The 27,926-nt window shown below is 38.1% G+C and overlaps 1 protein-coding gene across 1 annotated transcript in view; it reads left to right on the top strand.

Annotated features, from left to right (window-relative positions):
* The window catches only part of LOC103608281 (protein FAM13A-like), a 45,669-nt gene extending 19,660 nt beyond the window's left edge, over window positions 1–26,009 (top strand). The window contains exons 2-4 of the mRNA XM_008592728.1: window positions 1,345–1,534; window positions 8,500–8,709; window positions 25,828–26,009. Of these exons, the coding sequence (XP_008590950.1) occupies window positions 1,345–1,534; window positions 8,500–8,709; window positions 25,828–26,009 (582 nt within the window). The remainder of the gene's footprint in view (window positions 1–1,344; window positions 1,535–8,499; window positions 8,710–25,827) is intronic.
* Window positions 26,010–27,926: the final 1,917 nt, after the last annotated feature.

Raw genomic sequence — 27,926 nt, 5'->3', positions numbered from 1 at the left:
CGGCGGGAGCGCCGCCGCGCTTCCCAAGCAGCGCACTATCCAGTGCGCCACCGGGCCGGCCCAACTAAGGGAATTTTGATAGTTATATATAATATTATTTATCCTAATCATTCAGAGGTCATGCTTACAGATTTTAGAAAGTTAGAAATGTATGGAAATAATAATTAGGTCAGCAAACTGTCCACCAACCAAACATGTCTTGACCATATTGCCTTCTTAAAAAGCAGCCTTTATTCTACACAAACATTTACTACTGGAATGGTTAAATAGCTCTCCGTTACTTTAAGAAGAAATTAGAATAATAATTCCTAGAAGAGCGAAGAGGAGGAGGATTAAACAGTAGTACTCAATGGGGGTGCCAAGCACTGTTCTCATTCCTTTATGTATATGAACTCATTTTCAGCTTGTGCATTTCTATGATATAGGAACTGTTAGTATTCCTATTTTATAGATGAGGAAACTGAGGCACACAGGTTAAGTGACTTGTGTAAAGTGACAGCTAATAAGAGTCACAATGGGATTTGAACCTAGCAGTCTGGTTCCACAATCTAGGTCCTAAATCACTATGCTGTATTGTCTCTGTAAGAAGATGAAACAAAAGTAAGGTAAAATTCGTATAATTTAACCTCATTGTCAGCTATTTTTAATGCTACCGTTGAGGTTGTTTTTAAAGTTTTGTTATTACTGGTTATTTTTTGGCTGCTTTCTTACCAGATACACCTGGTTGAAATTTTCCAAGCATGCAGTTGAAGGAGATTTTTATGTTTTCAAACACTAAAGAACCTCAGTAAGAATTGAATTATTTGTGTGCCAAAAAAAAAAAAAAAAATTACTGAGATACTTACAGATGTAATCAAATCAGAGAAATAAAATGTTTACGTTTGTAATTTTTCCTTCTGATACCTCGAACTTATAGCTACCTTAGAATGATACCTAGATAAATTTTCACCTTTAGAAATGTCTCATTATTTTAGGATCTGCACAGAGTTTCAATGTTCTTATAAATGTTTTCCTGTTAACCAGGTGCTTCCGAGCCACAACTCTTGGTCACTGTAGTGATATATCTTAGATACTTCAGTGTATTGCTCCCTCTCTTAGCTACGCTTAAGCTACGGCTTTAGCTTTCTCATTATGTTTCACTCCTTTTCACCATCATATCAGTGTTGTGACGTAACACTGAGCAACATGAGAGATGATAGAGATTTTGATTTGAATTGAAGTAGAAATAAGTGAAGACAACTACTCTTTGTCTTCATACATTTTAATTCAGGTGTTTCTGCTGTAACCATGCAACCTCCTGTGGTAAATATGACTGACTGCTCTTTTTTCTTATACTCTTTTAAGCAAAGTAAAGCAGCGGTTCGGCTGAAAGAAGACATGAAAAAGATAGTGGCAGTGCCACTAAATGAGCAGAGAGATTCCGCCTGTAAAAAGGTATTTGGAGTCAGTCTCCAGGAACTTCAGCAACAGGGGCTCACTGTGAATGGCATTCCAGCTATAGTGTGGGACATAGTGGAGTACTTGACGCAGCATGGTAGGTCAAGTCATGTTTTAGTTCTGTTTGTTTGTACAGTTCTTTGCACAAAGGGGGTATGTTTTTGTGTGAAATATTTCATAATGCATGATTAGAATATTCTCTAAAGCACCTTAATTAGAATATCAACATATTAGTTGGATTCATCCTGATTATTTAAATATTTAAAAATATTATAAATTATTAATAAGAAAAAAGAATATCAAAATAAGGTGTAATATACTTTTTCTTAAAAAAAAAAGGACATTATTGCTTAACATTATTTTAACAATACTAACCAGGTCCAAAGATGACAAATGATATTTTGTTCTGAAACCTGAAGAACCAGGCTTCTGCTCTTACCTTGTAGGAGTTATCTCCTCATTTTTAAAGGAAGATAAGCTGCCCAAGGGCCAGATTCTTAGAAAACAGCTCTGGTTTTGTTCAAATACTTCAAATAGTTCTACACAAAAGATGTTATACACAGCATGACAGACAGGTGGGACCTTACATACAAAATCTTGAAGCCAGGTATTAAGTTAGAGCTTGGATAGGACTCATTTATACACTCAGTATTGAGTAAAACTGCATCCCACTGACTTAGACACAAATTGATCACTAGGTAATTCATTTAATCTGTTAAATAGGGATGTTCAGTATTGTTCATTTGTATACCTAACTATGACTACTTAAAACAATATTTTGGTTTTAGCATAATCAGTGTTCTTCTCCCCAACATTGATTCAGTGTATCATGTAAAATTATTTTACATTTTAATTTTTTTTTAGATCATGTATATATTTTTGAATAATTAATAAACTCATGTGGTTAAAAATTTAGGAGAGTATACAGTGAAAAGTCTGTCCCTCAAACCTTGTCTCCTGACCTTCATTTCTCCTCCCCAGAACAATATTACTATACTAGATTCTGGTATCTTCTTACAAAGACATTTCAAGCATATATAAGCATACGTGTATGTGTTCTTTTTTCCCTTTTAACACAAATATAGCACACCACACGCACTGTTCTGAATCTTCTTTAAAAAAATCACTTTCTAGTATATTTTGGAGATTGTTCCATTTGACATAAAGAGCTTTTACCCATTTTTAATTATTTTCTTTTCCTCTGCACACTGTTTCACTGTATGTATGTATCATTTCTTTGATCAGTCCCATATAGATGGGCATTGAATTGTTTCCAGTCTTTCTGTTTACAAACAATAATTCCGTGACTAACCTTTAACATATGACATTTCAAGCACATGTGAGTATATCTGTAGACTAACTTTTTAGAAGTGGACTGCTGGGTCGAAAGATATGTGCATTTGTAATCAACTCTATAGTATTTCAACCAATTTACATTCACACCATCAATGTACAGGAAATTTGGCAAAATTAGAATTAATGATTGTTTTCTTCTACCCCTTCCTTAGCATACTGTTAGTTATACTTTAATGGGGTATATTCAGGTAATGCAAATTAAATGTGTTAGTAGGCTAAATCAGTCATTCTTCATTAGGGATGTGAAGTGGAATCACTAGTGGAGTCTTTTCCAGATACGCATGTATTGGCAGCAACCCATATGTACTGAATTGGAATCTTGGCTGGACAAGATGAGGTAGAGCCTGGCACGTATATTTTAAAAGGCTGTCTAGTTAATTACTGTGCAGATAATCAGATATCCCTTATTGTCTTTAAAACTATCATGCTAATAAACCAAAGAACCTGTGTAAGTTTGAAGAATGTTATAAAATTTTAGGGTAAGATCCTTCAATTTGCTTTATTTAATTATTTTGTAGTTTTTTCAGGTCAGCAAATATTTATTGTATACCTGTGATACAGTAGGCAGTCTGTCAAGTATGGGAAAATAGGGGTGCTGGGTCATATAATTTAATTACAGGTAGATATTTTGGCCATACTTTGTTGTTGTTTTATGTAAATGCAGACATTTAACACCTTGACATGAGGGAAAACTCAATGATAAAGGAATTTTAGGACAGAAAGAGTTTATCAAGGCCTCTAAACAGGCTTTGTACTTTTTCCTTTAAAAAGTGTATTTTATAACTTATAAGGCATATTACATTTAAACTGTTTTAAAATAACTAATGTTGTTGACAGTGTTAATGGATTCCTTCTCTTAATTTTAGGGTGAAGGTACTATGGATTATGTTGTTTTAAATAGTGTAGGGTTGTCTAGTCACCACCAGATGTCAGAATGCTCTTACATATTGTCCTACTACTTCCTTAGGCAAAGTGTACTATTAGGCAAATTGTGACTTCTTGCATATTTAGTTTCTAAAGATATACAAATATTGCTTTGAAATAAATATTACAGTTGTACAAAAAAGTGCTGTGAATGGTGTAGACACTAACTTCTATAATGGTTCTTTCATTTCTAAACTACTGTTAAGTTGCTGTGTCATGATAATTAGCCCATATCTCCTGAAATCAAATGTAACAGGATCTCTGAAATTTATGAGAATGATTCTATTTTATGAAACATTCTAAATATCTCTTTCTTCTGAACATTTCTATTATAGCCATAACTTCCTAAAATTTTGTAGTAGGAAAATTAAAAGACTATATAGTCACATAAGCCTCATATCAGTACTGAATGTATGATAGCCTTATAAAAGGTTTTTAAAAACTGTATGGATTCTTTTTCCCAGAATGTGATATATCCACATCCAGGAGTAAACTTCCCATGACTGAAAATCACTAAATTATCGTAAGAGTTGTTTTGGGTGGGAGATATTCCTGAGGGAAGACAGTTGTTTGAATAAATAGGATGGATGAGCAGTAACTTCAGTGACTTCCATTTATACCTTATCTCTTTGCTGTCATGGTCCAGTGGGACCAGGAGCTTTGAGGACCACAGACAGGTCTTGGAGCTGGGTTATTTTAGAATTGCTGGAAGTATATTTATTTGGGGGAAGGTTCAAAAAAACCTTGTTGGAAGAAAAAACCTAAGGTCAAAGCTAGAAAAACAGCACGTGAAAGCAGATCCAAGGAGCATTGGCTGGGCCAAAAACAGAAGGCAAGGTTAGGCCAAGGAGCTAGATAAACACAGGCTCAGGACACATAATTCTAGATTTTCGGGATTTGGGCCTTGACTAGGGATTGGTTGTTCTTTAATTGGATGCTATCTGCTTGATGCCTGGACCTGTTTCTGAAGTTAAAGATGAACCTTTGTAGAATAGAGGAAACTTACGTTGAAGGCTTTTAATGACTAAGCTGAAATCTCCCAATAGTACCTGATATCCTGAAGAACTTAAGAAAAAGGCATATCAGTATTAGTTATCCATTGCACAACAAATTACCCACAAAATAGTAGATTAAAACAATACTATTTATTATCATCTCAGTTTCTGTGGGTCAGGAATCTGAGCACAGCTTTGTTGTGTCCTCTGTCTTAGGGTCTCTTACAAAGCTGAGATCATGGTGTCGGCCAAGGCTACAGTCACATCAGGACTCAACAGGATAAAGAGTGCCTCCCAGACACATTCATGTGGTTGTTGGCAGGACTCAGTTACTTGTAGACTGTTGACTTGAGGGTCTCAGTTACTCACTGGTTGTTGACCAAGACCACCCTTACTTAGTTCCTTGCCCCATGAGCCTTTCCATAGGACAGCTAATAAATAGCAGCTGCATCATCAGAGTGAGCAAGCCAGAGAGAGAGAGAGAAAACAAAACAAGCAAGATGGATTGCCACAGTCTTTTAAAACCTAATCTCAAACATCACATCACATTTGCAATATTCTGTGGTTAGAAGCAAGTCACTGGGTCCAGCTCACTCAAGTGGAGGGGATTGTATATGGGTGTGCTACCAAGAGGTGGGGATCATGGGGACTATTTCAGAAGCTTTCTACCACACATAAGAACTGGTGTCTCTTCTGATTAGATGGTGCCCTGGCCATAGTGGTTGTTAAATATTTGTTTTTTTTTTAAGGTGTCTTTTGGATTTTTGCCATCCTAACTGGGGTGAGATGGTATCTCAGTGTGGTTTTGATTTGCATTTCCTGGATGCTGAGTGATGTTGAGCATTTTTTCATATGACTGTTGGCCATTTGCATATCTTCTTTAGAGAAATGCTTACTTAGTTCTTTTGCCCATTTTTTGATTGGGTTGCTTGTTTTTTTCTTGTAAAGTTGTTTGAGTTCTTTATATATTCTGGATATTAGTCCTTTGTCGGATGTGTATTTTGCAAATATTTTCTCCCACTCTGTTGGTTGTCTTTTAGCTCTGTTAATTGTTTCTTTTGCTGTGCAGAAGCTTTTTAGTTTGTTATAGTCCCATTTGTTTATTTTTCCTTTGGTTGCCTGTGCTTTTGGGGTCATATTCATGAAGTCTGTGCCCAGCCCTATTTGCTGAAGGGTTTCTCCTATGTTTTCTTTAATAAGTTTTATTGTTTCGGGGTGTATATTTAAATCCTTGATCCATTTTGAGTTGATTTTAGTATATGGTGAGAGGTATGGGTCTAGTTTCAATCTCCTGCATATGGATATCCAGTTATCCCAGCACCCTTTGCTGAAGAGGGAGTCCCGACCCCAGTGAATAGACTTGATGCCTTTGCTGAAGATCAAATGGCAGTGAGTGCGTGGGTTGATTTCTGGGTATTCTATTCTATTCCATTGATCAGTGTCTCTGTTTTTATACCAGTACCATGCTGTTTTGGTTATTATGGCTTTGTAGTATAGTTTAAAGTCAGGTAGAGTAATACCTTCAGCTTTATTTTTTTTTGCTCAGCGTTGCTTTGGCTATTCTTGGTCTTTTGTTATTCCAGATAAATGACTGTATAGTTCTTTCCATTTCTGAGAGAAATGTCGTAGGAATTTTGATGGGGATTGCATTGAATTTGTATATTACTTTGGGTAGTATAGTCATTTTCACTATATTGATTCTTCCAATCCAGGAGCATGGGATGTCTTTCCATCTTCTTGTATCCTCTCTAATTTCTCTCAGGAGTGGTTTATAGTTCTCGTTATAGAGATTTTTCACATCCTTAGTTAGTTCAATTCCTAGGTATTTTATTTTTTTGGTGGTTATTGTGAATGGGCAGGCTTTCTTGATTTCTCTTTCTGCTTGTTCACTATTGGTGAATAGAAATGCTACTGATTTTTGTGTGTTGATTTTGTATCCTGCTACTGTGAATATTTGAATATCATCCCTATTTCCACAGATTTTGTCAGAATTGGAGCTAAAATTCATGTCAGTTTTTTTTTTTTTTTTGATGTCTGGCCAGTATGGGGATTCAGCTTTTGATACTGATATTTTTTTACAGCCAAGTAATATGTATGGAAGAACACAAACATCTTACCAGATTGCAAATCCCATAAGGGTAAAGATAGTGTTTGAATTTTTTTCTCCTGTTTTTTTTGTTTTTTTTTTTAAACATGCTGCCAGGCTCTCACTAAATATTTGTTGAATTTAAGGGCTCATAAAGTATCTTATCAAATTATAAATTAAAATGAAATTAGCTTCCTCTTTGCTTTAAAAAGAGCAATACAATTATTAGGGAAGAGAAAGAAGCAAAGGCCAGTATAATCATCTCTCCTCTGAACAATTCTGATACGCTTCAATGCTTAGGTCATTGCTAACATTCACCATTAGACTTTTAAAAGAAGAGTGTGGAGTTAAGTCCTTGGCCTATTCTTTCTTAGAAGGTGGTTTGTACAACTTTAGCAGTCCTCCACTGTGTGACACATTTGCTTATACCGAGCTGGGAATCATTATCTTCTATCAGAAACCAGCTATTCTCCCCACCCCTCACCTTATTTCCTGGATTCCTGCTTTTCAACCCTTAAGGTTATCTTTTAACCCATCCTTTCTTTCTTACTTCCCTTTCAAACTCAGTTACCAAATCATCTTTATTCTCTTTTTCACTTATTGCCCTACAATAGAATGTAGTCTCCCTAAGGCAAGTTCTCTGCCTCTCCATTCTCTACCTTGTAGCTAGCTAAATCTTCCTTAAACTCTCATTATACCACGTCTTTTCTGCCACTTGATGCTGCAATGATAAAGTCTTCACTTTTAACTTGTCCTTCATAGACCCTGTCTCATAGCTTCCATTTGATCACCCCATCGCTCTGTGACCTAAACTCCCCATGTTTTCATCTGCCTACCTTTCTTTATGCTATCCTGTCTCTACTTCTCAATTCATATTTTTATTCTTCTTTGTCAGGGGTAGATCAAGGTTTTGTGGGTCCTGATGCCTAATCCTTCTGAGATCTCTTTAAGAAAAAGAATACAACCTTAATACAGATGTAGGGACAGAGCTTAGAAAGGGCTCAAGAAGGTGAGGGGCCCCAGAGCATAAGCTCCATCAATTTCACAGTTACGTCAGCCCCTGCCTTTCCATTTTACCTGTGCTATAGCCAAAGTTTAAGATTTACCTCCTCCAGGCGGCCTTCCCTAACCTCAGCAACACTGATATCCCTCATCAAATGACTGAAGGCAAGGACTTGTCTTATACCACTTTATAGTCTCCTAGAGTCTTTCACTTTGGATTTAGTGATTACTAAAGAAAAACTGCTTATTTCTTATTTAAGTTATCAAGAAAGTGATTTGCATATAGTTCAGAAGTTTCTTTCATACGTGTCATTTTTCTAAATAATTGTTCAGAAATGCTAAGCTGCTATTAGAACCCTGGCTGAGTAAGTTTCTGTTATGTAATGTATAAGATTATATAAATGAAATTTCTTTATGTTGTGTTGTATGTTCTGTGTTTATATTTGGCATAGCCTTATTTTTAGAGGTCAGCCTTTATAACAATAATATATGATCTATTTTGTTGATATGTAGTAGATATGAAAATTTATTATGCTAAGAAAATATTTTTATAAAATGCAAAAATCTTCTAGTGATAATTACAGCAGTCAGAGTCTCCTATGCTGAGATTTATTTATTTACATTGTTATTGTTATTTAGACTTTGTATTTGTTTGCAAGAAACCTCTATTTATTTTCTGTGTCTACTTTGCTGTTCCAGGACTTACCCAAGAAGGTCTTTTTCGAGTGAATGGCAACGTGAAGGTGGTGGAACAGCTTCGACTGAAGTTCGAGAGTGGAGGGCCCATGGAGCTCGGGAAAGATGGTGACATCTGCTCAGCAGCCAGTCTGCTGAAGCTCTTCCTGAGGGAGCTGCCAGACAGCGTGATCACCTCAGCACTACACCCTCGATTCATTCAGCTGTTTCAGGGTTAGTACAGTAAACCCTTTCAGGAGTTAAAGCAATTTTATTTTTCAGTAAAAACTAAGCTTTAAAATATTTAAGATTAAAATAGTAAAATAAGCTTTTATTTATTTATTTATTTTTTATTTATTTATTTTTTTGTCTTTTTTTGTGTCCGGCAACGGATCGCAACCCTCAGTGTCGCGCCCGTACCGGACCGGGACTGGCAACGGGATCGCAACCCTCGGTGTTGCTCCCACACCTCGCTCAGCCAGTGAGCGGGAACCGGTCTGTATGTGGGATCCGAACCCTCGGCGGGAGCGCCGCCCCACTCCCAAGCGGCACACTGTAGCAGTGCGCCACCGGGCCGGCCCATAAAATAAGCTTTCAAATGCCTGTGGTCTTTCCATTCTACCACCTTGCTACTTTACTCCAGGTCCTCATCTCCTAGTTAAAATAATATCAAACTGACTACGAAATACCATTCTTAAATGGAAGTTCTGACATCATTGGTACATGAATATTTCAGTAACATAATATTGAAAACCCCTGCTGCTTTTGGTTCAAAGAAATTATTTTCTGACTAGTGACTGCCATCTAAGGAATTAGAATAAGAATAATTTAGAAAGTATTAGAGAATAATTAAAGAATAATTTAGAAAATATAACTTAAATTGTAGTTGGTTAGTGACCTTTTAGACTGAAAGCTCACTGGTGAGCTTGCTTTTTCTCGTAATCAAGATTGAATCCTAAAATAACTGTGTTCATTTTGTGAGGTAGAAATTTTTGATTATAGTATGAGGTGATTTTATATGAAGTCCTTTTATAAGTGTAATAATTATAGGCATACTCATTATTAAGTTCTCCCTCCTGAATACAGTAAGAAAACTGATTTACTTTTGAAAACCACTCCCCCCCCTTATTTTTGCCAAGTTAGAGTGGAAAAGGGAAAATGTATTTCTAAGAGCATTCGTTGGCAGATTAAGAAGGATGCTACTTAAAGCCACGTTTCTTTACAGAAGGGGTGTAACTATTCACATATAGTATACTAAAGAATGGGATAAGTGAAAGGCTAGATAGGATGAGTAAGAAGGTGCCAGAAATATTTTACCCCGTAATAGGTCATTTCCAAATATTAGGTAACAGGTTGTGTTGGGAGACTGCACTAACCACCCCACCTACTTATCTGCTAGGGAGGGAGACCCATTGGTATCTCCCCAAGGCCCCCGTGTCAGCCATGTCTCCTCACCTGACCTTCTTGCTCCTCCACACTGGCTTCCAGGGGCGACCTCTCGAAAGATTACCTATGCTTGCTCCTTTCCTCAGAGTTCCCACATGGTCCTCAGGAAACACATGCACATCTTTGCCAAGTCCTTAAAATGGAAGTCAGTCCCAGGGCAGAGCCCTGCCTCTTCATGCTGCCTCCTGAAGCACCTACCCCTCGCCAGCCTGTCTGCGTTAGATTCTCTCAGATGTCTCAGACTTTTTCAGGAGTTTGTGATTCTTCAGGGTCCCCAAGTGGTTATCTCTCTAACAACTCTCTAACAAGTAAGAGAAATTCTCACTTTCTAATCTTCAAATTTTAATTTACAAGTTTCTGCTTAAATACCCTTGAGGTAGGTGATGGCCCAAGGCTTACCAGACCTGTTTTTGGCCTCACCTTAACAAGTTCTACAGAGCTGATCTAGCACCTGTCCTTAGAGTGGGTGGGCCTATCACAGCCTTCTGAGGGCGGGCCTTGGCCCAAGAGTGATTGCATTAGTTTGCTAGGTCTGCCATAACAAAATGCCACAGACTGGATGCCTTAAACAACAAACATTTATTTTCTCACTGCCCTAGAGGCTGGAAGTCTAATATCAAGGTGCGGGCAGCGTTGGTTTCTGGTGATGTCTCTCATCTTGGCTTGCAGATGACCACTTTCTCACTGTATCCTCACATGGCCTTTCCTCTGTATGCATACTCTCCAGACGTCTCTTCTTATAAGGACACCAGTCCTATAAGATTAAAGTCCCACTCTTATGACCTCATTTAACCTTAATTACCTCATTAAAGGTCCCAAATACAGTCACATTCTGAGGTACTAGAGGTTGGAGTTTTAGCATATGAATTTGGAGGTGGGGGAACATAATCAGTCCATAACAATGATACAACAGGAAAAAATCCTGAAAGTTTTAAAATAATTATTTTAAAATAAGTATTTAAAATAATTATTTTGTTTGTAATCTTATTTAGCCACTTCATTTTTGGGGAAAAAAAGATTATATATTTTTAAAAGGCACGATATAATCATAGACAAAATTATTCAATATGTTGTATTCTATAGAAAACAGTTATAAATATGAAAGCAAAAATGGCAGAACAATTCTTGTCTGCAGTGCTTTTCAGCTTTCTATGTCAATAAATGACATTTGGTAAGTGACATTTATTTGAGACTTGTTAATTGGAAACTGAACTTTTTCATGCATGAACTCCTTCATGTTTATGTGTATGAGAATTTCAAGGAGGGAGGTAAGCATTGCTCCTATATGGAGACTTTAAATCGTTCTTACCAGTAATATTTTATCTATGTCATAGGGATGTGAAGTTTTGAGATAAATTTTTGAAAATCATTTTTAAATAATTGGTATAAAAGCTAGTGAAGATTAAATATTGTATGCTTAATACATAGATCAATGGTGGCTCTCTGTGTGGGAGAAAACTGTTTAGATTCATTTGCTTTTATAACAGATCAACAACTTTGGACTTGTCTGGTGTCTGAAGCTCAGAAATTGTACTGTTCTTAGTTAACAAATCAATATATACCCACATATCCAAGATTTCTATCTGTGTTTAATTTCTGACAGAACCTTTTGCCTCTGTCAGAGGCCTGGTTTAGACAATTCACATTTAAGAGAGAGACTCTAAAGGACCTTCAGTGATCGTCCATTCCTGTTGTCATGTTAGACTTGTCTCTGACTGCATCAACTTGCTTTCCTTAATTGAGGTTTCCAGTATAATTATCTCAGCTTGGCATAATCTGTGGCTTTTGATCTTTTATCCTTACTTTGATAGGTCATTAGTATATGCACTTTTATATTTATAATCTCAGGTGTGTTTTGGAAATAGGTATGACTTGTAAACAAATAAAAAGATTGAAGGATAGGATTCATTTAATTTAGGATTAACTAGAACTCCCTTTACTTGAATGATCCCTATTGAAAATAATGTAAGTGTAAATATTTATATCTCATAATTGAATATTTTTATTGTTATTTGATGACTTGGAATTGGATTGGTCCATCAGTGATTTTTTTAGTACCTTCTACATAGACACTGAATGATAGAAATAAAAGATTAAACATCTTAACTTCAAGGAGTATGCAGTTTAGTTGAGGAAGTGGAATGTATGTTGTATATATTCTACAGTTCTTCAAATGAATAAGAACATCTAGTCAGTTGTAACTAACAAGGAGAGAAGAAAATCAATGTGGACTATGTTGTTCAGAAAACACTTTATGGAAAAAGTAAGTTTGGGGTATATAAGATTAACTTGGATGGAGAGAAGAATCTTTTTTTTTTTTTTTTTTGGTCTTTTTTCGTGTCCGGCAACGGGATCGCAACCCTCGGTGTTGCCCCCGCACCTTGCTCAGCCAGTGAGCGGGAACCGGTCTGTATGTGGGATCCGAACCCTCGGCGGGAGCGCCGCCACGCTCCCAAGCGGCGCACTGTAGCAGTGCGCCATCGGGCCGGCCCCGAGAGAAGAATCTTTTTTTTTTTTTTTGGTCTTTTTTCGGGTCCGGCAACGGGATCGCAACCCTCGGGGTTGCCCCCGCACCTTGCTCAGCCAGTGAGCGGGAACCGGTCTGTATGTGGGATCCGAACCCTCGGCGGGAGCGCCGCCACGCTCCCAAGCGGCGCACTGTAGCAGTGCGCCATCGGGCCGGCCCCGAGAGAAGAATCTTTTAGGTGAGGAAAGGGCATGAGCAAAAACATGGTGAGACAGAATTATCTGACAGAGCTATCCATAGCTAAGGGAGATTAGCAAAAGATATGATTGAAAAAGTAGGTTGAGACCAGGTGGTATAGGGTCTTGAATATTAGTCTAAGGAATTAATATTTATCTATAAATAAATTTTTTTAAGAAAAATGTCACATGGTGGAAGTAGTATTTTAAGCAGTGCTGTGTAAGGTGATTAGATGGGAAGATGCTGGGTGCAGAGAGAAAATCTAGAAGACTAACAGATATCTAGGTCATGGTCCTAAGGACCTTTATGAGTTAAATGGTTGGCAATGGAATTTTTTAAAATTATAAAATATATAACATAAAATTTACTATTTTAGCCATTTTTTAAAAGTTTTATTTATTAATTTTTTTTACATTCTAAGATGTTGCAGAGCAGTTGGGGGAGAGAGGGATAAGGGAAGGGGAAAGGACATAGGGTGGGAGAGAGAGGCGAGAGGGGGGGCATGGTTGAGGCACATGGCTCCCCCCTCATTCCTGTAGGGGAGACCAGGGGACTTCCAGTGGTGGCTTGGTCATTGCTGGGCTGGATGCAGATGTCAGGGGGATGTGGCTGAAGCCCTCGGCCCCCAACTGCCCTGGCTTGGGAGCCCAGGATGCTTCCTGCAGTGGCTCCGTGGTCATTGCTGGGCTGGTTGCAGGTGTTGGAGTGTGTGGCTGAGGCTGCTGGCCACCCCTCCTCCCTTCTTGGGAGCCCAGGAGACTTCCAGTCCTAATAGGTTTTATAGGGGCTTCTGGTCCTTCTAGGTATTATAGGTGTTCTTTGGTGATGTGAGACCTTTACTAGTTAATATAAAACTTTGTCTCTGGTCTGTGGATATTTTGTTTTTTCTTTCAGTTCTGTGTTGGATTATTTGCTGTTCCCACCACTTAAACTGTGCACTGGAACTAATTTGTTGTCCTTTGCTTACTTCTAAAACGGGGGAACTTCCTGTGGGGACCAGTACTTGAGCTCTGTAGTTTAGCTAAATTGCTGCTTTGCTGCTTATTCCCTGGGGAAGGCTTTTTGTGCAGCTCAGGTTTTAATGGTTGACTTCATAGGTACTTCTGGGTCTCGTGAGATCTGGTACACCTGGGTTGTGTAGAAACTCGGGTCTGGACCTGAGTCTTTTCAGCAAACTGTACCCCCTGCAGTTCTATATTCCTGACCAGTCTCCAGGGAGTGGGCCTGTGCTGATTGGAGGGCAGATCAGCTATCCTTGCTGTGCCCCAGTGTTCCCGCAGTGGGCCCATCTCCCCACCACCCATGCTCCAAACACTCCACCCATGGGTGGATCATGTGTCAGTCCCTTGTGATGACTCATTGGCCTCTGACTGGCTCCTTTTTTCATTTGTTGTGGCTCCTCCTATGTGGGTCCACAGGAACCCTGTTGGTGGACTTGCTGGCCTGAGGGCCACCAAGGCCCTCTTCTCCTGTAGCCTCCAAGCAACTTCATCCAAAAGGAACAGCTGCAGCTTTTGCCAGCTCCTGCTCCATGCGCTCACCAACTCTAGCCTTAAAGCTGCCTGGGTGTTGGGCGTCTTCGGCGGCCACACGGGACCCCAACAGGTTTTTCTTTTCCCTAGAGGGTTGGGGCCAAAAGGATTGCCCTTTTCTCCCCCGCCCCCAGAACACGGGACAAAAAGAGATTCCAAGAGATGGGTGAGCATGCCGCTGCTCTCCCAGATAGAAAACAAACATACACATGCAGCGGGGGTTCTGTCAGGCAGTTCCATTTATTGTAACACAAAAGATCATATTTATATGCTTAGCAGGTGGGGATTTCCAAGCTTAGGCCAATCCTTGAAAAGGTCAAATGTGCATGTGCCTTGCCTCTCTATGCTTAGCCCTCCCCCTTAACTTCCCTTGGGTGCCACCTTTTGTCCGTTTAGACCATCTGTTGTTTTTGCTTAGAAAAGGGCACAGTCCCATACCTGGGCTTGAAATGGTGAGAGCAATCCTTTCTTTCTCCCATCTTGGCTTCTGCCTTCACGAACTCCATAGGTCTCTCCTCCTCTTCCCCTGAGCTCTAGTGGCCCCAGCTTGGCTATCATTGCTTTTTAATAGTTGTAAGTTGGTTGATTTGTGGGAGGGAGTGATGCTGGGGACTGTCCTACCATCTTGACCAGAGGTCCCCTATGTTAACGGTTTTTAAGTGCAATCTAGTGGCATTGAGTACATTCACAGTGTTTTGAAACCATCACCACTATCTATTTCTAAAACCTTCTTATCATTCCTAACATAAATATATAATGGAATTTTAAAGGAAATTTGTCAGAGACATTAGAAAGAAAACGTACAGAATATGGTAGTTGATAAATAATGAGAGTAAGAAAGGAGTCAAAGAGGTTTTGAGTTTAGGTGGCTTGCAAAACAGTGGGTGAGGGAAGGGTAGTGTGGTGTACCGACTCTCGTATCCAGACCTTTGGTGAGGCCCACAGAGCGGGAGGGCCATGGTGGCAAAGGGCCAGTTTGTCAGAATATTGTGAATGCATACTGATAAATTGGGAAGGAAATTTTGAGTCAAGGTTGTGGTAGCACCAGAGAGAGCTCCCTGCTAACCGTGCTTTGACAAGGCCAGAGGCAACTATTGTTCGTTTTTCTTTAGTAATTCAAATCTTTTCTTTTTTATCTGTACCCAGGGTGGGGCCTTTACACTTTAAAATGTTTCAGCTTGTCAGAACTGATCTTTATCCTGAAAGGAAGAGACAGTTTTCAACTTTCTAGGAACTTCTGTGGCTGAGTAATTCTTCCCTATCTCCAGGTGAATTTGGGACTCTGCCCAAAGGCCCAGATGCTGTTAAGCTTGTGGGTTCTGATGATCTTATTGTGGGGGCTTTATTAAATGTCTGTCTCAGAGACATATAAAAATATAGCTGTTTTTATTTAAGAAAGAGGAGAGGTCCTGATGCTTTGATTTAAGAGTACCATTTCATCTTGACAACAGATTCCTTAATAAAAATAATAGAAGTCAAGAGGAGAAGATTATTGGGTGGCCATGATGAGGAGCTTATTTTAAAGGATCAATAAAATATAAGTCAGTGCTTATGAGGGTTATTAGGGCTAAAAATGTATCTTTCATGGTCATCTATGCAAACTCATCACTGTTTATCATTCTGAACATCAGTTATGTTTGGACACTATTACAGATATAAATAGATAACAGTGAGCTAATTTTATATTTCTTTAATCACAATTTAAGTGCCTGTTCTGTGCCAAGGTTCTGCCTAGATGCTTGTGTTTGGTTTCTAACTCCATTACAGCTGTGCCTACAAATATTTCATGGATAAGGAAAGTGAATCACCTCTGTGAGGGTAAGTTACTTGCCAAAGAGCGAACAACTAGAATGTGCAGAGCTGGGATCTGCCTGACCCCAAAGCCCAAGCTTTTTTACTATGCTGAGTTCATTAGTCAGCTAGGGCTGCCATAACAGAACACCACAGACTGGGTGGCTTAAACAGTGTAAATTTATTTTCTCATGGTTCTAGAGGCTGGAAGCCCCAAATCAAGGTGCTGGCAGAGATGGTTTCTGGTGAGGGCGCTCTCCTTGGCTTTCAGATGATCGCTTTTTTGCTGTGTCCTCACATGGCCTTTGTTCTGTGAGGAGCACTCCTGGTGGCCCTTCCTTTACTTATAAGGACACCAGCTCTATTTGATTAGGAGCTGTTGGGAAAATAAAGGAAAATAGTCAGGGTCCCTCAGATATTCAGAATCTTGCCAAGCATTTGATGTAAATATGCACGAGCTCCCAGGTGTTCCTCGGCTGCTGACTGATGTAATTGAGCATGTACACCCAGGTGTCCTGGGTTATGACTTAAGTGTAAAGGACAAGTGGCTCTGATCCACGGCACTCCCCACCTCTGGGATGCCCCCCCCCCGGGGGGGGGAGGGGATATGAGGAGGCCGCTACTGCTGCTGTAGGCTGCTGAGGACTGAGCTCATGTCGTCTGCCACCGGCTCCCAGGATCTTTCCCAATTACGTAGCATGGACCTACATGTGAGGGGTCTAGTGACCCAGCCTGGTATGTGAGGGGTTTGTAACCCACTCTGTACAATGGGCTTGAAGAGTCTGAGCCATAGCCCTGACAATACAAATGGAAACTTAGTATAACTAAAATAACAAAACATTTTGGCTTTAGTTATGATTTGCCTTACTTAACAACTGTTGTAGTCCTGTAGCTTTATAGGAGGCCACCCTCATGGCCTTATTTAACAATAATTACCTTCTTAAAGGCTTTATCTTCAACTACAGTCACATTGGGGTTTAGGGCTTCAATCTATGAATTTTGGAGAAACAAAATTCAGTCCATAATACTGTTCTTCTTAAAATTTGTTACAATTTGATAAATGTGTGAGTGAAAAATATAGTAAAAAGCCTACAGTGGGGTGTTAATTAGGTAGTCTCAGGGATAGAAATCAGGGATAGAAATCGTTATAGAATTGATATATTTTTGTCCTGGAAATCCTCAATGTCTAGCAATGTTAGGAGTAAGAAATGAGTTTCAAATAAATGACATGCTGTGAGAAAAAATAGTATCAGCATGTGTTTTCTTTATTTGTACAGATAATTTTTGTATGTTTTTGTGTTTTAATATTGATTCTCTTTGAGAATGTATTCCTTTTTAATGATAATAAAAGATACTATTAAGTAACTACTTACTTTTTAGTTTAATACCCAGCAGACATTTTATTTATGTAATCTTTTAATTCTAGTACAACTCTAATGAGATCTGAGCAGTATTATAGCACGTGGTATAGAACATAGGCTCTGAGTCTATTCTGACTGGTTTCAAATCTCAATTTTCCATTTGCAAGCTGCATTAGTGTGGCCAGGTTACTTAACCTTTTTGTGCCTTAGCTTATTAGTTATCTATTGCTGCATAACAATGACTCCAAACTTTAGTGGCTTGGAATAATAAACGTATATTTTCTCTCACAGTTCCTGTGGGTCAAGAATTCAAGTGTGATTTAGCTAGGCAGTTCTGGTTCAGGGTTTCAGGAAGTTGTGGTCCAGAGGCTGTCAAGGCCTATAGTCATCTGAAGGGCTTCACTGGGGTCGGAAGATCTATCTCCAAGGCGGCTCATTTGCATGGCTGAGAATTTAATGCTCATTTGGCAAGCGGCCTCAAGTCCTTTCCATATGGGCCTCTCCAGGTGGCTGCTTGCATGGGTTTCAACCTGGAATTAAGATGAATTCTTGTCCAAATTAATTGAAACTCTACTTGAACTTCTGATTGTTGAGTTAGTAAGTAACACAAGATGGATTAAACCTGCCATAAATTCTTTGGGGAATATTTTTGGACAGGTGTATCAGTCCGGTTTTGCATTACTATAACAAAATACTTGAGACTGGGTAATTTATAAAGGAAAGAGGTTATTTGGCTCATGATTCTGAGACAGCTGCATCTGGTGTGGTCTCAAGGTGCTTCTATTCATGGTAGAAAATGGCTGGCGGCCAGGGGGTGCAAAGAGATCACATGTTGAGAGGAAGCACATGGGCGTGCATGCACGACGGAGAGGGAGAGGGAGGGAGGGAGAGAAGTCTTTTCTATGTCAGATGATCAGAAGGGTTTTAAGGAATAGGTAGGTAACACTTGAGCTGGGCTTTGGAGGACTGGTGGAATGCCCACAGGTGGTGTGCTCTTTAGGCAGAGAGAATTGCATTTACAAACAAAGATATTCTCAAAGAACAGGTGTGAGTAGGTGTGTGATAGGAACAGTGGCTATAGTGTGTGTGTGTGTGTGTGTATTGGGGGGGCAAATGTAATTGGATGTGGTGATCTTTCAGTAAAATTATTAATCAAATACTAAAGTTGCACATTCATAAGTTATTTTATTATCCTCAGTAAAATTCTTCATCTTTAATGGACATATTTTCTTTTATTTAAGGAAATATTCTTATCAAACTAATACATGCATATGATTTTACTTAAAAAAAAAAAAAAAAGATAAAGAAAACTAGCAGACCCCTACCACACTCTTTGGCAGCCCTCAGTTCTTTCCCAGGGGAAATGAATTTTAACTGGCTTAGCTGTGGTTTTTGGTGTTTGCTTTCATTTAATAATATAGTGTTATCTTGATTGCTCACTGTCATCACTTCTGCTTATGAAATACGAGAGCACTTCAAAAAATTCATGGAAAAATAGAATTAAAAGATAATATGAATCTTTCCATGAACTTTTTGAAGTACCCTTATATATGGAATTAGCTCAGTTATGTTGTCACTTACTCCAAACAATTTTTTCCAATATTGTTATATGCAATTCTGGTGAAATTCATAATTAGTGTTTGAGTTATTATGACTGTGTAAGGGTATGTGTGTGTGAGAGACAGGTATATTTCCTGATGCTAATATTTGTTTTATTTTTTTGACTCATAATTTTCTGTAAACTTATCTGCAGTTTTTTTCAAACTGCTCCAACAGATCTACCATTCTTTTTTCAAAATTATCAAATAATTTATCAATTCTTTATTTCTGGGGAGATTCCTCTTAGGGCCCTTTTTTTCCTGCTTCTACCTGGATTAGTTATAGATTTCATCCTGAGCTTTCCCTCACCAGTTTTTTCTCCTGGACCTACTACTTCCTAGAGTCTTTAATCACTGTGTTGAACATTCAGTGAGTCTGTTCAATTTGGAAAGTACTCATCCTTTGGTCTTGGAAATTTTCTTCTATTATCTTTACTATGTTATAGCTCCTTGAAATGTCTTATCCCTGTCTTTTAATTCTGTTTTCTGTGAAATTTCCTCAAGTTTATTTCCCAGCCTTGTTTGTTTTTAAACTTTTAGCTTTTATATTTTTAATATCCAAAATATTCTTGCTTTCTGTTTCTTTTTCACAGCACCCTATTCTTGTTTTATAGCATGCTAGTCTTTATTTTTCTGAGGATACTAACAAGGGTTTGTTGTGCTCTTGTCCTTGATTAAGTTTTCTTCTTTTCCCGTATTATCTGTTTGTGGGTTTTCTTTCTGTCTCTATGCAAACATATAGTGATTCTTGGCTGTTTTGATTTAAGAATAACATTTCATAAATGGGGACTGGGGGCTTTTCTACTGGTGAACTTCACTTTAGGTGAATTAGATAGTAGAGCAGGGGAAATCTAGCTGTTTCATTTGGGGACCTGCACCTGTCAGTATGTGAATATATATTAACAACTGAGTTCCTCAAAAGCAGAGGTGGGAAGGAGGTGGAAAGTGTGTTTGGTAATAGCTCATTATTTCTTAGCAAACTTTCACTAATCCTCACATTTTCATCTGTGCTCCTCATGGTAGTTCTTAACTATCTCAGGTGTCCAAGAATCCTTTGATATTATCCAGAGACTAAGCCCCAGCGCTCCTGCCTGAGAGCATGCTTGCCTAACTGCACCAGGTATTGGGGGGGGCTCCTTGAGCCCAACAGAATTTCAGTCAGTTTTTATCACTTGTGTCCATGTCCACGTGTCTTCAAAATCTCATCTGCTTCTGTCTTCTCTGCAGTTCTTTTTTCACACGTGGGTGCTTACACTCTTTAAACATTGTTTTACTGCCATTTTAGTGGAGTCTTGGGAAAAAGATTAGATAAACGCATGTAATCAATCTGTCTCTTTAAATCGAAATTCTCCTTTGCCTTTTTTTTTTTTAACTCCCCATACTTGATTTTAAATGGAACAGAATTTTATAATAGCAGCTGTGCAAACAATATGTGAGAGTTTAAGGGCCTGTGAATTTTAGCTTATGAGCATTTGATAATTTAGACAGCAACTGTTTTTCTTAAAAACACTCTAGTAATAGGGCCATTTTAATCAGTACAATGGCTAATTGTAAAGAAATTTAATAAACTGACTTGTGCCTGAGCCTTGAGTTCTGTTTTTCTTTATTACATGAGAAACTCCCTAGGTAACTTGGAGTTAAGCCTGTCTTTTATTCACACTGTCATGGTGCCATTTGTGTTGTTTGAGGTTAGCTGAGTGGTTTCGCATTATACATTTTAAAGTGTCATGCTAATATTGGCTAAATACTAGTTATTGAGTGTCATTCCTTGCAATAGTTTGAGCTGCATAGGAAGCATATGACACATTTCCTTCCCTAGGTTAATTTCTTCTTGCTCAGAAGTTTCTTCTCTTTTGAAATGATTCAACCCTCACAAATATGTTTCTATGAAAAACAGAATCATCAGATTAAATTCCAAGTTTTAGTCCTTTCCATTATCAGTATTTTCCTTTTACGTTTTCTATAAGCAATGCCAAATATATGTTATTCTTTTTTTCTAGGTAAATACCTAATCCAGAGCAGAATTAAAGTTGACATCTACATATTTGCCCGAATTGCCAGGCAGTCTGATGTGTGAAGCCTCCACTGTAATGAACTGGAAATGTGGTGCCTGGAAACCCAGGTTTCTACACATGGCTTCTACACTTTGGCAACATTCTGATCGGTCTGCTTCCATCCAGATCCATGTGACAGGAAAAAACTTATTTGTATTTTTAACCCACCCCCCGACCCCTAAGATTGTAGGTCTTGTTAACTAGATGATCTTTTCTTTGCAGAGTACACGTACACCCATCTATTTTCCTGCAATGGCCTTCGACTCTATGAGATAGTATTAAGTAATGGGTGAGGTTGTGTAAACTTGGAGAGAGAAGATGAGACTGGGCAAAATTATTCCACAGATGAGTAACTGGTCTCTGAAGTAGGGGAGTGATCATGTGTGTATGCCTGTATATGTAAATGTATTGAAATCTTTCATCTGCTGTTCTTTTCTAGGCTATTCTCTTTATCCTTGAGGTGCCTATTCCTTTAAAAAATTACTTTATTGTCAATTTAGTGGACTCTTAGGAGGAAAAGTAGATACATTCACCTTTAACTGAAACAATCTGTCATCTTTAAATGAAAGGTCTCCTCTGACTTTCTTTTTCCCATGCTTGATATTAATGCCAACAAAATTTCTTTGTAATAACTTTATTGAGATATAAATTACCCACCATAAAACTGAGTCTCTTAAAGTGTACTATTCAATGGTTTTTAGTATATTCACAGAATATGCTAAAGGTATATACACAGAATATACATCACCACTATCAAATTTTAGAACATTGTTGTGATGCCAGAAAGAAACCCTACACCTGCCGCCCACCTCCTCCCCTCCCCCCTTCCCTTCACCAGAAGCCTCCTGACTTAAACAGAAACCCCTTTTGCTTCTGCAAGGACGCAGTTCTGCACCCCGATCCACATTAGCATAATGACCCTCCCAGATGGTATCACCCAGTTCTTCGTGCCAACATACCAATGTAAGTTCTACCACCCCCACACCTGGTGCTGTCCCCTTTCCAGGGCAGCCCTGGGCTGCCTGCCACTTTGAGCACAGCCCAGCAGATTTCATTCTTTAATAAAGCTTGAACGGTACCCGGCATCTTGGCTCACTTTCTTTCAAAGCGATTCTACTCCTGGGGAATGAAGTGCAGAGGTAAAACTCAGTCTGATCTAGCGTAGCTGGCATTTTGTGATTATTTTTCCTATTCTTCTGTGACTCCATATTTTGAAAGAAAACTAATTGATGTTTTGTTTATTCTTATGTAGTTTATAAAACACTTTGTGCCCAGACATTCCAGTAGGATTTTATTAAAATGTTGTCCCTCCACCATCTCTCTAGAGCCTAAGCTGTAGTTTATCATGAATTATTTAAGATTTCCAAGCCCAACTATTCAACAATTTTGCTTGTTTGTTTATTGATTCAGGAAACATTTCTTAAATATTTACATGTATGAGACACTATGTTAGGTGCTCTGTAATAATGATGTTATTAGTAGCTAACTTTGTAGGAATGCACTGATCAAAGCATGTGTTCCAAGGTCAGACTGTTCATGTTTGAATCACAGCTCAGTTATGTGGTAGGTGGGTGAACATGGACAAGTTAATCAATCTCTCTGTTTCAGTCTAGTCAGCTGTAACTGGGGGTGTTTTAGATTCCTATTGCTGATATAACAGATCACCACAAATTTTGTCACTTAAAACAATACAAATTTTTTCTCACTGTTCTGTGGGTCAGAAGTGTGTGGACTCAGCTGGTTCCTCTACTCCAGGTCTCACGAGGCCAGAATCAAGGCAACAGTCATCCTGGGCTCTTTTCTTACTGCTCTAGGAGAGAATCTATTTCCAGATTTATTTGGATTGTTCACAGTTCAGTTCTGTGCAGTTGTAAGGCTGATTCCCTGTTTTTTTGCTGGCTTTTCAGCTTTTAGAGGCTGCCCACATTCTCGGACTTGTGACCTTTCTTTATCTTCAGAGTCAGCAACAGCTCATCGTACTATCTAATAGATTAGCAAGTTTTCATAAATCTTTTTGTGAGGCTTAATGTGGGGGAAAAGCTACATGGATAAACCTGGTACTGTGAGGCTGAATATTTTGGTTTTTTTCATGGCTGACCTTCTCATGGCTCTGAGATACACTGTAATAGAGATTAGGATTTTGCCAGTTGTTTTAATTTATTTTCTCCTTGAGGCTAAGATTATAAATACAATCTTTCTTCACGGCAATTGAAAAGTCAAGGCACGTGACAAGCACTAGGATAAATGTCAAGATGAGAGGTGCCATCCTGGGATATATCCTGTGATATAGGTGCGGCATTGCTGACTATGATCATAATCTTATTTTAATGAGAGCAAATATTTGTCACATAGTTCAATTTTTGCTATTTAACCTGGAACAAAAGATATTTCTCCCTCAATTACTTTTGCCTCTTGAGAACATATTTAGTGATTCTTCCCTTCATGCCATGAAGGATTTTGTATTATTTTGTTAAGTATGAAACTCTTTGAAACTATCTGTCTCTCTTCCCATTATTTGTCAATTTTATTTCCTGGAAAAAATTATCATATTTCAAAAATTGGAAGTAAATGATAAAAGTGCTGCTGCTTTTTCAAAGATCTTATTGTCATAAATTCTTAACTGTTTTGAATATTTGTTTTATTTGATGTGGTGTCTTCACACATTGCCTGCCTTAGGGTTTGAGGTTTCACTACAGGGCCAGAAGGCCAGAAGCCTGCTGTCAAGGCTGTTGGAATGCTGTTGCTTGTATATTTAAATGCTTGGAATTAGACCACAATTCTAAACAGAGAGCACACACCCATGAAAACATTCAGATACACTTTGAATTAGTCACCTTGGTAAAAGAAAGAAAAGCAAAATAGGATTACATTTTCTCTTGGTTCGTATTTGTTTATTTTTATAATATAAAGGCATGAGCAATAGTCTTCAATTAGTTGTTAGTCACTCCAAACTTATTTCCATTTCTTATGTATCCCTGCTAGTTAAGATCATAGTGCATAGACTAGTCAGTTGGCTGAGTTGGTCAGAGCACAGCCTTGTAACAACAAGGTCAAGGGTTTGGTTCCCTCTCACTGCCCAGCGGCAAAAAGTTTTTAAAAAATGGTGCAGTGGAAAATAATGTCATCATAAGCAATACCACTTAAGTCATATGGGTAGTGGGTGGCAGAACCAGGATCCCCATCTAGGAAGTGGCTCCTGAACCTGCATTCTGATCCTGTGCTCTGCAGCTACTTAGTCACTATGCGTGACTTTCTGTGTTTTCATTTTCTGTCCATGGCATTATGTTACTCATGTATTTTGTAACACTGACTAATCCTTTTTTTGTATCTCATTAGCCTCACTTTTCTGTTTTTTATTGACTTGACTTGCTAAAGCTGACCTATCCAAGGAATCCAATATGTGTATAATTATAACTGGATTAAATTTCATTCTCTTAGATGTCAAAGGGATGGATTTTGATTATTCTTCTAAACTATTTGCTGTAAAAGATTTGTATTTTCCTCTGGAATAAAAAGCAGTATGTGGGGCCGGCCCGGTGGTGCACTGGATAGTGCGCCGCTTGGGAAGCGCGGCGGCGCTCCCGCCCGAGGGTTCGGATCCCACATACAGACCGGTTCCCGCTCATTGGCTGAGCGAGGCGCGGGAGCAGCACCGAGGGTTGCGATCCCGTTGCCAGTCCCCGGTCCGGTACGGGGGCATCACTGAGGGTTGCGATCCGTTGCCGGACACGGAAAAAGACAAAAGACAAAAAAAAAAAGCAGTACGCGAAGTTACATAAACTAGCAACTTTACTATATTTAGGTATTGGCGAAACAAATCTTTGAGACTTGAGGGAAACTTTTCATGTGTGTGCCTATGAATTTTAGCATTATCAGAGATTTTGGGTATATATGCAAGGTTATTAGGCAAGGTTTTGTATGAGAGTCACATATCGAATTCTGAACTACATGATGTGTTAGATATTGTTAAAGTTATTCATTCTGATGCTTATTAAAGAATGGTAAGGCAGATTTTATTCAGGACTATCACAGTAGGTATAGGGACTACTGCATTGCAGTTTTCCAGTGGCATAGAGAGATTGGGCTTAACTTGAAATACAAGGAAAAGTGGGAATTTTATGGCCAAGGAGCAGGTGGGGAGTCATTGGATGGAAATTTACTAAGAGGAAACATCAGGGGTAAGAGGAGATTGTGGTTAAACCAATCTAACATGTTTCTTGCTGAAGGCAGGAATTTAGTCAGATATCAAGGATAATCAGGAATCAAGGGTGAAGTATTTTGGCTAAACTAGCTTAGCAGGATTCTTGCTAAAATTGGACTCTTGAGGACGTACCAAATACAGGGCCTAATTAAAAAAAGAGCTCAGAGGATGCTAGCTAGAATTTGGTCAAGGAGAGAATCTCTGTCAGGATTAGAAAGCTATATAGAAATTAAAACTTCCTTCAGTTTTCTCTGTGCACTCCATCCTAATCACTAAATTTAGTGTCTCTCGTGGTGACCCTGGAAGGTCACTCAAAACAAATTTTATTGAACCAAGAGATTCTTGTTTTTGACAAACTTGAAGACAAAAATCAAATGGAAGATTCCACAAGGGATTAGCCTAACCATTATCATAATTTTAGGAAAGAAAACACAAAATCGAACTATAAATTTATATATTTCACTGCATAAAGCTGGCAGTTTTCAGGATTTCTTGAATAAGTTAGTAATTCTTTAACATAAAAGAGTCAAGTTCTCAAGGCCTATCTCAGTCTCTAAGGATATTTTTTTCTGAATGAAATGTTAGAATTTATTATACCTGTGTGCTTTTGTTGTTGTTACTGTGAAATATGTCTAAGAGCATTTTTTATTTTTATTTTTTTCCAGATGGCACAAATGATGTTCAGGAGAGTAGCTTAAGAGACTTAATAAAAGAGCTGCCAGACACCCACTACTGCCTCCTCAAGTACCTTTGCCAGTTCTTGACAAAAGTAGCCGAGCATCATGTGCAGAATCGCATGAGTGTTCACAATCTTGCCACTATATTTGGGCCAAATTGCTTTCAGTAAGTTAGTGGAGTTTTGCTGTTTATATTATCCTCTCCTTTTCCATTTGCTACTGTCTGAAATAGGGATGTAAAAGTATATTTCAACCTGAAAAATGAGTGTTGGAGAAGTTCCATCTTGCTCTTGGGCATTTTAGCCTTGTTTTTCATCCCAGTTTTGAAGAAGGCAGATAAGCCTTTTTGTAAAACCATAATTGGCACTAATTCAAATAACATTATTTAAAATTCTGGAAATAAGTTTTATTTTCACTAACAAGGGCATTTAAAAAAATCTGTAAACTGAAATGTTGACTAGCAGAAATGGAAAGAGTATGATACAGTAATTTTATATATAGTGATAGAGTGAAATAGTGATAGAGTTTAGATTATTGCTAATAGATGGAAAATTATAAGCAGAACATGTCAATGACAGAAAAATATAACCTCAACTTCATTTATTTGTTTTCTAGAAATAGACTGCAAATAATCTAGTTTACTTTGGTAGGTGTTGTATCACTAGCTGCAGAAACTTTTGTAAAGCTTTGTATTTTATTTTCCCTGTTAAAGCTTTTTAATTGTTGATATATGAAACATGATCTTGCAATCCAGGGACCTGACTTTTAACTCTCCTATTAATCCTCTGTGATATCAAATATGTTCCCTCTAGTTAAAAGAAGAGAGAGAAAGAGAGAAAACACTCACACTGTAAAAGCTCCCAGAAATTCTGAGCAAGTTTTTTTTACAGTGTATCTGCTTCTCCACTCCATTAATTAATCTACAGGCTCATTCAGCTGCCCAGACCTACTAATATTGCAGTCCTCAGAATGACTGTCTAAATATAGATTCTGGCTTAGTTCATAGTAACTGCAGGGTTCCAGGCCATTTAAAGTTTAATTTGGGGAGAAGTTCTACCTTAATAACTGTCCCAATTGTAAATTTAAAGATGTTAACTTTTAAATTATGGTATTGCATAGGATATGTTAGGATCTCCTGAAAAAAATCTCAAACACAGGCCCCCATTAATTTCTTACCTTATTCAGGAGCTTTGTGATAGTAAAAAGTCTGTGTTTGTTCTTTTTCACTCCTGCCTGCCCAGTACACCTTTGTTTGGTGACCTACATGTGAGAAATAAAGGTGTAAGTAGAAAATTACTTAATAATTTTGAAACCCTAAATTCTAGAAGAGGTGAAAATGAATTTGTAAATAGAATGCTTCTTTAATGAGCATTAAACCCAGATCCATACCTCATTGCTGACTTATAAATTGGGCTTGATCAAGAATTCCTGGTAACTGGCTCCAATTAGTCAATCAAAATATCAGTAAGTAATGTGTTTTATGTGTTTTATTATAGGTTGTACAAATTAGTATGGTTTAAAAATTTTTTATTGTGGTAAAATATATGTAACATAAAGTTTACCATTTTAACCATTTTTAAGTGTAAAGTTTAGTGGTATTAAGACATTCACATGTTGGGATCTACTAATTGGTATGTATTTCTAAACTTATGGATATAGAAATCACTGCAAGGGACTTTCCTCACTGAAATGAAGTATAGTTGAAACAGGTAAGGTTTATGAGCACTTACCAAGTAGTATACTGTCTTATTTATCTGATTGAATTCTAAAGGGAAGGAAGTGATTTATTTTGTGCTTGAAATTCCTCTGTCTAACTCAAGAAAAAGTAGACACTTCAATTCCAGTGACCACAGTTAATCCATAAATGTTTTAAAGACAATTAGTGGAAACCTGCCGTTCAAATACAGTTCTCTCACCATGAACCACTGAAAGACAAAACAAAGGAAAGTATATTTTAGCTATGTTTATAAGGGGGGAAAAAAACAGCTAGCTTTTATGTAGTGCTTACTGTATACCAGGCACAGTTATGCCAGGCAAAGAACAGTTAAAAGTTTGCTCATTTAATTTTATATATATGCATATATATC

The sequence above is a fragment of the Galeopterus variegatus genome, unplaced genomic scaffold, assembly GCF_000696425.1.
Source record: "Galeopterus variegatus unplaced genomic scaffold, G_variegatus-3.0.2 Scaffold8248, whole genome shotgun sequence".
Classification (NCBI taxonomy): domain Eukaryota; kingdom Metazoa; phylum Chordata; class Mammalia; order Dermoptera; family Cynocephalidae; genus Galeopterus; species Galeopterus variegatus.
This window is presented reverse-complemented; position numbering and strand designations above follow the sequence as displayed.